This window comes from Podarcis gaigeae (assembly GCF_964106915.1).
Source record: "Podarcis gaigeae genome assembly, chromosome: 17".
Taxonomy (NCBI): Eukaryota; Metazoa; Chordata; class Lepidosauria; order Squamata; family Lacertidae; genus Podarcis; species Podarcis gaigeae.
In genome coordinates, this window is record NC_139694.1 from 9,319,774 (window position 1) to 9,332,448 (window position 12,675).

The 12,675-nt window shown below is 45.2% G+C and overlaps 1 protein-coding gene across 5 annotated transcripts in view; it reads left to right on the plus strand.

Moving 5' to 3' along the window:
• LOC310834648 (ephrin type-B receptor 5) overlaps window positions 1-12,675 on the plus strand; it is a 158,834-nt gene that overhangs the window by 66,993 nt on the left and 79,166 nt on the right. For all 5 annotated transcript variants that reach the window (XM_083718593.1, XM_083718591.1, XM_083718592.1 and 2 more), the window contains 2 exons: window positions 3,770-3,834; window positions 5,518-6,214. In XM_083718593.1, coding sequence (XP_083574719.1) covers window positions 3,770-3,834; window positions 5,518-6,214 — 762 coding nt within the window. The remainder of the gene's footprint in view (window positions 1-3,769; window positions 3,835-5,517; window positions 6,215-12,675) is intronic.

A 12,675-nucleotide genomic window follows, 5' to 3' on the forward strand; every position in this document is an offset into this window, starting at 1 on the left:
CTTACAAGTGTATTAACCATAACCCCAATACTAAATCTAAGTAGTGCTCATCTTCCCAAATCACTGAAGATCCCCTTTATCAACCTTTTCAAATTCATTGTACTCATTTGAGAAATATATCTTGGTACCCAAATGCCTAGATATGTTATGACCTCTGGGCACCAACAAAAGCAGCAAGTAGTATACAAAGTAGATTATCTATAAAATGCCCACTGGCATTGATTTAGATTATGACCAATTAATTGTATACTTTGAAATTCTATCAAAACTATTATTTTTATTAATTCAGGTATTGATATTTCAGTTCTACTAAGAAGATTCATCCATTGCCCATGTCAGTGAAATCCACAAGAACAGATCTCATAAGAGAGACAATGTATTGGTAATGGAAATCTGCACCACCTGACCCAGGAAGCTTGAATGCAGGGTACCAGTCACATATGGCCTGGCGTTTATTTGGCAACCACCCCCAAGCTGCTGTTTTTGCTGTCCCGCATAGACTGTGCAAAAAAGGAGAGTCCATTTAGGATCACCATGCATAACTGAGTTAAGGTCTTCAGCATCTCAGATCTTGAGATGTTAGAAGGAGGATATTTTGGTATAAAGGGCAGACACGAGGTGTGGGGCCTTTTGGCAGCTAGTGGAGGTAACGAGTTGCACTTAGTGAGTAAGGGGACAAAGTCTGGCCATGCCTGGTGGGTGAGGCAAAGGTAAAGGACCCCTGGATGGTTAAGTCCAGTCAAAGGCGACTACAGGGTTGTGGTTCCCATCTCACTTTCATGCTGAGGGAGCCGGCGTTTGTCCACAGACGGCTTTCCGGGTCATGTGGCCAGCATGACTAAACCGCTTCTGGCGCAACAGAACACTGTGACAGAAACCAGAGTGCACAGAAACACCATTTACCTTCCCACCACCGTAGTACCTATTTATCTACTTGCTCTGGTGTGCTTTTGAACTGCTAGGTTGGCAGAAACTGGGATAGAGCAACGGGAGCTCACTCCATCGTGGGAATTTGAACCGCTGACCTTCTGATCAGCAAGCCCAAGAGGCTCGGTGGTTTAGCCACAGAGTCTGGCCATGCCTGATGGGAAAGGGTGGCGCCCAGTGGGTCATAGGAAGGGGACCAATAGCAAAAGCTATCATCAAACCAAGCAGAAAATCCTTTGGCCTTGATCCCTCACTCCTAACCTCATCTACACTACAAATTTAAAGCAGTATCATGCCACTTTAAACAGTCATTTTAAAAATCCTGGGACTTGTAGTTTGTTGAGGGTGCTGAAAGTTGTGGAGACCCCTGTTCCCTTCACAGAGCTGCAATTCCCAGAGTTCCCTTGGAAGAGGGATTGACGGTTAAACCACTCTTAAGAAATGGCCAGTTAATAAAAAATATTTTAAAAAAAATAAAAATAAACCACTCTTGAGAATTGTAGCTCTCTGAGTGAATAGGGGTCTCTTAGCTCCCTTAACACACTACGGTTTCCAAGATTCTTTAGGGGAAGCCATGACTTCTTAAAGTGATATGATACTGCTTTAAGTCTATGGTGTTGATGGGGCTTCTAATGAAATGATGTCTAGTTATGCTGACCTGAGAGACACTGCAGAAGCCCTGCCTTTCCCGCTAGCCTCCCATAGCTAGCCTTTCTCTAATAGGGAGGGAGCATTTGTAGGATTAAATGTTCCCTATTAGAGGAAAAGCCCTGTCAGCTGCAGGCCAGGCATATTTGCTAGCCTATGAAATATTCACGCTCTGAAAAAAAATTACCAGGGTCACCGGAGACAGACCATCTGGGGAGTAGCCTGCTTGCCAGCAGCACAGAATGCAGGCTGCCAATTTTTTCCTGTTTCCCACTTTCCCTCTCTATAAATCTCCCTTCATATTTAAAAATAATTTGCATGACTGTATTATTATTATTATTATTATTATTATTATTATTATTATTATTATTACCCTCCTTTTACCATAAGGTGTCAGGGTAAGTTACAATATAAAAATAAAATATTCAAATCAGTGTAAAAAAATTGCAAACAGAAGAGCAGAGTGGGTCCATAAACTTGGTTGTTTGGCTCAGATAATTACCGTATTTTTTGCTCTATAAGTCTCACTTTTTCCATCCTAAAAAGTAAGGGGAAATGTGTGTGCGTCTTATGGAGCGAATGCAGGCTGCGTAGCTATCCCAGAAGCCAGAACAGCAAGAGGGATTGCTGCTTTCACTGCACAGCGATCCCTCTTGCTGTTCTGGCTTCTGAGATTCAGAATATTTTTTTTCGTGTTTTCCTCCTCCAAAAACTAGGTGCGCCTTGTGGTCTGGTGCGTCTTATAGAGCAAAAAATACGGTATTCAGTTTGGATGAAGCAAACTTTACTTGGTTGGGCAGAGAGTAAACACATGGACTAACTTAAATCAAAAATCAACTGTGCACCAAAATGTGTCCTTTATGCTGCATCTCCCTACTTCAGTGCAAGGGAGATTTGTTGGCTTAAGAGATGAGCTGCAACCTAGAGGGGAGAGTTCCTATTGTGCTGGAATCCTGCTTGAGGGCTTCCTATTGGGGGCATCTGGTTGGCCGCTGAGAAAACAAAATGCCATTGGCCTGATCCATCAGGTCTCCTCTTATGTTCTTACGTGGCTTCAGAGATGAGCTGCAGCCTAGAGGGTTGCCCAGAGTTCTGTTGTGCTTCGAAAACACGCAGCGCTCCAAAAGCCAGGTCTGCAGAAGAGCTAATCCTGTCCTTGGCTCAGCACTTTAGCACTAAATTGGTTAAGCAGGAGAAGACCAAGCATCGAGAACCTGCCCCACTGGTATCCCTTGATCATGCAGATAGCATAGCCCAGAGTCTGCCAACCTTTTTTGGCTGGTGGGCACATTTGCAAACTGACAAAACAGATTTAGGCCCTACACCTTGAATGCAACCAAGCACATACTGCATACTGTTCTATTATGGGTGCTTGGGAAGACTTCTGCAGGTCTGTGGGTGGCTGGTTGGAGACCTTTGGCAAAGCTGGCTCCTTCACACAGGCTCAGATTTTGTGTGTTGCTCTAAAAACATGTCTGCTAATAATTTGTATTCAAATCACACTTTTCAAAAGCTTTCAGAATTTCATATAATCATCACAGCAACCCTGTAAGGTTAGTGCTGTTATCCTCACATTTCCAATGAAGACCAGGGTTGAGGGTGCTTAGTCAAGACTTGAATGGGGGATATCCAGCTCATAACTCTTTGCCAGCTCTCATTACATTGTTCTGCTGCATGGTTTATAGCAGCCCCCTTCAATTATAACTTGTATTTTCAGACTCTTATCCCTCTCTTGTCTTGAGTCCAGTCATGCAATTGTTTGAAGAGGTGGTTGTCTTCAACTGCTTGGTCTGTCTTCTGCAAATCTGTTGGCAAGCCCTGCGTCCACATGAGGCAAATGTTCTGCCTGTGTGAGCACAAGGGCATCAGCTGCTTCTCGCGAGCAAGTTCTCCCATGAAAGCTGGCATTGAATGGGTGATAAACAAGGGTATACACATGACTCATGCCCAAGATATGGAGAACCATGAGAATCATGCCTCAAGACTTGCAAGAAATCACTTGCAAAGCTGACAAATGCATTTGCAATTCCTTCCTCCTAGATCTCGTATCCGATAGCGAGTAGGGCTTAAGACTAGCAATTATACTGGCCCTCAAGAGATGAGATGGGGGTGGTGAGGAATAGCAGTGGATAGGAGTGGCTGCTGTATGGATATCTTTATCAAACTCATCACTTTTGTCTCTTTCATTTGGCAGAGATTCTTTTGGATACAACAGGAGAGACCTCCGAGATTGGCTGGACTGCCCATCCTCCTGATGGGGTAGGTGCTCCCTCCATTCTCTACTGCTTGCGAAAACAACACACATACACACACAAAGGAGCAGCCAGCACAGAGGGATGGTGCTGTTGCTGCATCGCTGTCCTCCTTACGGTGGAGTGGTTGCTGCTTATCAGTGCAAGGGGGTGGCAAATTCTGGGCTGTGCAGTTGCAGCCGCAGCACCAGACCACCTCTACTGTTGCTGTACTTGCACAGCCCCAAACGTGCTGCCGCCCTACCCGACCTCAACAATGCAGGTTGTAATACAGTGAAATACAGTACCTAAGAAACAAAAGAAGCAACCAAAAATACGCATTAAAAACACGCAGCATCTAGAGCCTCGCATTACAGATAATACCCCCGGTAGAAAAAACATTAAGTGGTCCACCAAGAACTTTAGGAATCTTTAAGTGATTTGGGGTGGGTGGGGAGCATTTCAGAACCACTGCTTTAGAACACAGGCATGAACCAGATTTTGAAATGCAGACTAGATGGTTATCCCCCCCCCCCCAAGAAAAGTTCTAGTTCAATTTGACCAAAAGTTCTGTTGAAATTCTGGTTTCCTTTATCCTAACGCATCTCGGAAGCACAGTTGGCAAGTGCCCGATAGATGCATTCCTTCCGGCTAGATACAATCTGACGAAATGGACTTCAGCCTAGAAAACCTCTTGTCACAATATATTAGAAGGCTCTTAAGCTGCTATGGGACCCCTTCCAATGCTCCTCCCCCATGTGTCTTTTCCTCTGGAACTTGCAGCCATGGATTGCCAAGGTCTGGGGAGGGCGAGCGCCAACGTCAAAGCTTCTGTCACCACATCCCTTGGCAGCTGGGAGATGAGTCCTGGTGAGCTTGGAGGTTATCAACTTGCTTTGTGCTAATTCTCCAAGGAATAATGGCGTTCCTGGGGTTGCCCCATTCTAGTTTCACAACACAGCAGAATGGCTTGACCTTGGCCATCAAAAGGAGCTGTATTTGAATCCGGACCTCTGTGTTCTGAGTTCAACACAACATATTCACTCTATATTTTATAAATCACCTTAAGTGAAAATGGATAGAATCTCAAATGACTTCAATTTTGAGGTCAAAATTTGCACGTTCAACTTGGGAGACATTTTCCCTTGAAAACATAGCTCAGTTGCTTAGAGCGTGGTGCTGCTAACACCAAGGCTGCAGGTTTGATCCCCATATGAGACAGTGGCATAGCCATGGCATAAGCAGGGGGTTGGATGAGATGATCCTCAGGGTGACTTCCAACTCTGCAGATCTATGATTCTACTATTCATCTGAGTTCTGGATACTAAACAGCCCTGGAGTCACCTTTTGATGAATGGTGGAATAGAGAAGTTTTCGTATAGAAAATAATCACAGGCAGAGGAATAGTGCAACCCCCACCCCTCCAAGTCCTATATATTTGCAGTCTCTAAGCTAGGCCACCATTCAGGGGACCTCCCAAGCATTGGGAGAGAGGGGACTTTGGAACCCTTGAGCTTGGGAAGCCCCCAGACACGACTCATCCATAGCCTAGACCAGACCCCTTTTGTGCACACTGGCTAAGCCTTGCGCCTCTCTCCAGTCCATGCAAGTGTTGTCAAGACTAGGAGAAGGCTATTGCCAGTTACAGGAAAGCTGAAAACAACTTCTGTTTATCTCTTCTTCCTTACTTCCGCTCCCCAACTCTGTACAGTGGGACGAGGTGAGTGTCTTGTATGACAGGAAGGACCAGATCCGGACCTTTGAGGTGTGCAACGTGGCTGAGCCAGGACAGAACAACTGGCTGCGAACCCACTACATAGAGCGGCGCGGAGCCCACAGGGTCCACATCCGCCTCCGCTTTTCAGTACGAGACTGCGCCAGCATGAGGACCGTGGCCTCATCCTGCAAGGAAACCTTCACCCTTTACTACCATGAATCGGAGGCCGACGTGGCCACCCAGGAGCACCCTGAGTGGCGTGAGGGGCCGTGGACCAAGGTGGATACAATTGCAGCTGACGAGAGCTTCTCGCAGGTGGACAGCACCGGGGAGGTGGTAAAGATGAATGTGAAAGTGCGCAGCTTTGGCCCGCTCGCCAAGAGGGGTTTCTACTTGGCTTTCCAGGACTCCGGGGCGTGCATGTCCCTGGTGGCTGTTCAGGTTTTCTTTTACAAGTGCCCGGCGGTGGTGAAGGGCTTTGCCTCTTTCCCAGAGACGTTTGCTGGAGGCGAAAGGACTTCTCTGGTGGAGGCGCCAGGGACTTGTGTGGCTGACGCGGAGGAAGCCAGCGTGACGGGCTCCTCTGGGGTGAGGCTGCACTGCAATGGCGAAGGCGAGTGGATGGTGGCTATTGGTAGATGCGCCTGCCGGGCTGGCTACGAGCCTGCGGACGACGAGAAAATCTGCAAAGGTGAGCAACAGGCGGGGCGGATCACCTGCGGGCACTTTTCAGTCAGATTGGAGCCATTGCTTAACATACAGAGGCAGCTGCAGAGGCTCATTTGATCTTGCCTCTGTCTGGGCAGCAGGTCATTTTGGTGCTTCTGATATAGTAAGATAATGCCTTTGCAGGCTGCCCTCAAAAGAGGCTGTGAATATTGTGACAACTTCTCCAAAATGTCACAAAAGTTGCTGGTCCACAAACAGTTTTTCCTAACATGCTCCACTATCCATGTTAGTGGTTTGTGGCACATCAGATGCCTGCAAGGGAAAGGAATTGTTGAGATGGGAAGTGGTAGTTTCCAAGCCTGCTATATGATCTAACTTGTTGGTGCAGATCAAGCCGTAACTTAGGGAAGATTGCCCTGGCGGTTCTATGCCCATCTTTTGGTGACTGAACAAAGGGAGAAGGAAGAAAAGGATGCGATGGACAGGAGATACCGTATTTTTTGCTCTATAAGACTCACTTTTTCCCTCCTAAAAAGTAAGGGGAAATGTGTGTGCGTCTTATGGAGCGAATGCAGGCTGCGCAGCTATCCCAGAAGCCAGAACAGCAAGAGGGATTGCTGCTTTCACTGCGCAGTGATCCCTCTTGCTGTTCTGGCCTCTGAGATTCAGAATATTTTTTTTCTTGTTTTCCTCCTCCAAAAACTAGGTGCGTCTTGTGGTCTGGTGCATCTTATAGAGCGAAAAATGCGGTAATTTATAAGCCCAGGATGGGGTGAAGGGATGTATCAGACTGAAAAAGGTAAAAATAAGAATATGGAAGGTGCAGATATTTGAAAATGAATCCTGTGTTGCAGATTTGGGTTAAATGCATCTCATGTATGTTACCATTAAAGAGTTACTTTAAAATTCCATTCCTTTGCCCTACCCAACACAGTGATTTCCTAGAGCCACGGTTCCCAAGCTGGTATTTGGCTGTGGCCCCGGGATGGTGTGGCAATAGCACGATTGCCGAAACATAGTCTAAAACCACTCCTCCAGCTGGTATCCTGCAACACTTGGAAAGCTTGTATTTTCAGTTATCAAATCAGTTCAGAACCCAATGATACTTGAGTCTTTAATATTTCTGGATTTGATTCTCAGACACCTGCAAATTGCTTGTCTGTCCCCAGAGAGATAGAAAGCAAAAATAAAAAATGGAGGGGTCATGCCATAGGTATGCTAGGGGCCAAGAGGTCCTTGATTCAAGTCCTGGAATCTCTGTTGTAAGGGTGTGAATCTCAATCAGGGTTTGACTGGCTTCAGAAATGCTTTTAGAGGCAACCCTGGTTAACCCTGTAGCTAATGCCTCACTGAGTTACTGAGCAGTTAATGGCTACAGGAAAACACTAGATTAATACTAGAAGGGAGGAACCAGAAGAAAGGGCCTGGCGGGGGCATGCAATCCTCTTCTAGCCCCCTCCTGATGGGGAGCGTTACGTGTGCTCAGGCTCAGAATAACTTTTCCGGAACGGAAAAGTAATTCCGTGTCCCGATGAGGTAGCAAGGACAAATTTTTCATAGCCTGCCTGTGATGTATACAAATGATCATTCAGCCAGGGTGCTGAGGGTTAAGACGCTGTGAAGCCACTGGGGGCTGTTTATCGACTGCGCAAGTGTTACTTTTAATATGCTAATATGGATTGAGAGAGAGGCAGATTTACTATTTTGGAAACAACATTCTTTCAGAGCTCATTTAAAGGACAGTCCACGAGTCAAAGTAGTTCATGCCTTCTCGTTGGCTTTGTATTCAGCAGAGAGAAACTCAGGGGGGGGGGGGAATGGGTGTTTGTTGCCAACTTTCTTTGAGTTTTAAGCATGTCAAGAATGCCATATCTGATCTCTGTCTTTCCTTTCAGCTGGAAGGCTTCCTGTTTCACTGAGGTGTGAACTTGTTTGAGTGATTGCTCAGCCTTTACAGGGGTGGTGGGGGTGGTGTTTGCGAATTTTTGATCTCTTAAAGAACTGGGCTTGCCATGTCTAGTGTCTGGAGATGCTTCCAGATGACTGCTTATTGTGTGGTGGGCATGTACCTCATGCATGGACATTTCTTGCAATGTACACACAACGTTGCTGGCATGAAAAGGACAGCCCATATCCACCCCCAACAAATTAAACCAGGTTTACTTATCCTGAGAAAAAGCTGATAGGTTTTTGTGACATTTCAGTGACGTGTTGGGTGCTAACAGTGAGTTAATAACAACCCTGAACATTCGGGGGGGGGGGAGCATACTGTATATTCCCCCATAGCTCAAACACAGCAATGCAAATAAACACCAGCATTGTATACAGTTGTAAATATAGTTCCTCTTAACAGTAATCACAATGCCTGTGTAGTTGTGTGTGTGGCAGTATTAATTGTTTTTGGCATACATCTGTCTCGAGAGACCTTGGAGTGCTCCTCCGGAAGTGAAGGGACTTCCCTGGAGCGCAAGCCTGAGCAATGTGTATGGAGGTCCTGGGATGCCCAGACAACAGAATCCCCCTCTTTGCCTTGCTGATGTGGTCCAAAGGAAACCAGGGCAATACGTTTGGCACCAGCTTAGCTGCAGGAGATGCTGGAAGGAGACAACGGACTGTCTTAGGGACTTCACACTGCATTCGCGTGGGGATTACTCCTTAACCCTTTCCTTCTCCCGAAGATATCCCACAAGACAGCGAAGGTTTCGTATCAGATGGGCTACTTTCCCACGTTTGACTAGTCCCATCTGTCCCCTTTGCAGAAAGTGCTTGACCGTTGGACCCACTATTGGTCTTGTCCATTCAATCCACCAGAGACTGTCTTCACATGTGGGGGAAGTCCCTGACTCACCAAGGGTCTGAGACCCATAGGCTACCCTCACCTGGTTTAGTTAGCAAGTCACAGCCGTTCCCAGAGGCTTGGTCACTGTTGCATGCTCAAAGCTTCTAGCAGACCTCAGTGTTGAGTGGGGACTAGTGGTGGTCAGACTACCCCAGAAGGAGCACGACATGTCCCCCACCAGAGGTACTACCCCTCCCCTAACACCCCATACACCCTGGCTATATTAATAGTACACTTTTTGCCTATAAATGGCTTCTGGGTTGTGATATTTGTTAGCTGGTTGATCAGATATTGCTAAATAATTGCATCCTATTAGTCTAGGCTTAGATAGTCTCTGGGGGAAATTCATTGTTGCTCTAATACGTTTGTTCCATTGGTGCAAGCATTTCTGCTTGCCAGACAGAGCAATCTCCTCTCTCTTCTCGCCATGTGTTGTTCTTGGGGGTTCTTCTGACCTGCTTCTGAACTGTGTGTGGTGGGGTGTACAGGGGAAGCAGAAGATGGGGAAGCCCCATTGCAGCAGTGGGACTCATTGTGCTGCCTCCCACTAGGGCATCTATTTGGTTAAATCTGGACTCCTGATACCAAGGCTGCCCTTGTATATGAGATGTCTACCCCACCTTTTTAGTTGCACCATAGGGTCACCTGATAGCAAATTGGTCTCTTACCCTGCTTCTGTGATATATAAGTAGAATTGGTTTGCAGGCAGTGAAAAACATTATCTGCTGGGGCTGAGCTGAAATGGCTCAGTTTTTTGGTAAACATTTTCAGGTATAAAAATAATAATTCCTTCTTCCATTATCTTTCCAGCACGCCTTGCAAAAATGTCCCTGTACTCATTTACTTTAGCTTCTCTTGTTTTCGTTCTCTTTTGACTTCACTTAACCCCCAGTGATATCATCACAGAGTAACATCTGATTGACTATGCAGTGTGACAATAGTGTCTCATTTATTATGTGATTCCCACTAACCAGAATCACCTATGCAACTAATCCAGGAAGGAAAAAGGTAACAGCAGCCAGGTAAATCTTTGAATCTTTGCACAGTCTTAAGATTATTATTTTTTCCAGTTTGAAATTATTTTTATCCCCTTCCTCCCATTTTATGACCCTTTTATTGAGAATGAGAATGATGCTTCCTGGATTAGTCATATTAGTCACATATGCTATCTCTCCCAATCAGTTATACAGGGGACAGGATGACGTCAATATACTGCAATAAGATTTGGCGATGTGGTGAAGTTATTGAGGATGAATAAAATCAGCTAACAGAAAAAGGGGGAAAGGGAAGCTAAAGTTTTTTTTTTTTTAAAAAAACCAATATTTATAGGATGCCCTATGACATTTTCCCATTCAGGAGCCAAAAAATTCTCGCTAAAGGGGAAGGAGGTTTTGACACTGCAGGAAATATTCCAAGTAAATAGTGCATCATTTCATCTCAGCCATAATTATAACAGAATTTAGCATCAGAGGCTTGGTTTGCGTGTCATGTTAAATTACGGTTAATGTTTAATTGTGGTTTAACAGGAATCATTGGTGGATTGGTGTATGCTGCTCAAAAGTCCTCCCTTCACTTCTCCCCTACTTCTGACTGTGCTGTGCTGGGAGCAACAAGCTACAAGCTTTGCCTTGTCATGTTGTCCGAACCTAGTTCATGGTTTGTTTCCCTACAAACAAACCAAAACCATCAGCAGCCAAGGTTTGTTCTAGTTTCACCATATGGGATTTGTTTGGGAGAAATATTAGCACAAGCCTGGGTGTGGATGACGTGACAAACCAAGGATCGCACCTGGAAGCAGGTCAGGAGTGAAGCGGTGGCTTAGGACTCATTTGGGTTAAGTCATAGCTAAACTTAAACTATGGTTTTAACGTGACCACAGCCATTGTTTTAAACATCTCAGCATCGCTGCCACTTACAGAGCAGGACAGCAGTAAGGGCAGGACATTACAGGTGCACCAGAGGGAGTGCCAGATTGGCACTGCCAGTGTACCTGTGCTAGCCTGACCTCATTGGTGCCCTGCCCCTCACTATCCCAGTAAGCAGCTGTGCCACTGCCACTGGGAGGCCAGTTTTGTGGTGACACCCCTCCTCACTGGTTGCCCTTGGTCTTGTCCAATTAAGATAATTGGGAGATGCTCAGGCCCAAGTGGCAAGCCCCAAGAAGTAATATAATTGGGGTGAAGAGCAGGCTATTTGCCATGGGAGCTGTGAATTTTTCAACTGGGAAAATTTCATACTGTGGATTGTATCCAGTGCTATGCAAGTAGAGTTCCATTTGTGCAATGGAACTTGGCCTTCCTCTCCTCTCCCTTTGCCCTCCTAAAATCTCCTCCTGATGGTACATAGGTCAGACATGCCATTGTGCAAGCAGGTGTCCGCTGCGGAAAGTATATATATCAACCTTACAGAAACCTTACAGAAACAAATGACAATTTAATGCACAGTCTTGTTTTGGATATTAATTGTGGATAATAATCTGGGTGCAATGCAGAAAAATTACTGGTATCTCCATCATATTAATTATGAATATTTGTGCTTCTGAATGGGGAAGTTGATAGGCCGCTAGCAGACAAACAAAGTGTATGAGATGCGTATAACTGTAGTTTGGAGCTGCACTGAAAATATTTCCTTTGTAGATTAGTGAGCCTGGATAGCTCAGTTGGTTAGACCATGGTGCTGGTAACACCAAGGTTGCAGGTTCGATCCCTGTATGGACCAGTTGCATATTCCTGCATTGCAGGGGGTTGGACTAGATGATCCTCAGGGTCCCTTCCAACTCTACAGTTCTATGATTCTATGATTCTAGTATCCCAAGCACATGGTGCTACAAGCAGGTATTTGTAGAGATAATGTGAAAGGGTTTGCATATTCCTGGCAGCGTTTCCTGTTCTGTGGGGCAGCCTTACCAGTGAAGTTCACCAATGCTTGCCCTTACTTGTCTTTTGGAGAGAACTCAAAATGTGTTTGTTTTAACAAGCTCTTAATCTTCCCCATAGGAGTTGAACAAGATCTGGCTTTGATTTTGGAAATAATGACTGTTTTGTTCTCGCTTTTTTATTTGTATTATATTAAAATTTATAATTGCCCCACAAAGATAGATTAAAAAAAAAAAAAAAGATAGTGCACAAACAGTTGTGATAAAAGTATACCTGTTACAACTTGAAGAAATTTTAGCAACTTTTTACTGTTGAGATTTGGTGGAAAATAGCAGCATACAGATAGATTGAATAAATGAAATAGGTCTATAAAATGCTGAATTAGGCGACTTCGGTGCCACTAGCAGAGCAGGGGGCAAGAGTGGAGTCTTGACCACCCTCCAGCCAACCTGCAATATTCCCTTGGCACCATACTTCTTATACTGGGCTTGTCAAAATGGTAAGTCTTGGGGTTGGATAGGGGGAATATTTCCTTGGGACAGTAGGCAAGAGCTGAAAGAATGCTGCTTTTTACACTATGCTATTCACATGTAGGGATGGGTGGGAAATTTGGCTAATCCGCACTTCTCAAACCAAAATGCAGTTCTTTGAAATTTGCACTTTCCTGAATTTTGCAATGTAATTATTCAATCCAAGAATGTATATCCAAGTGCTCATGTTAGAGAAAAGTGTGTGTAAAAATGAATGTATTAGTTGGGAAACACCCCA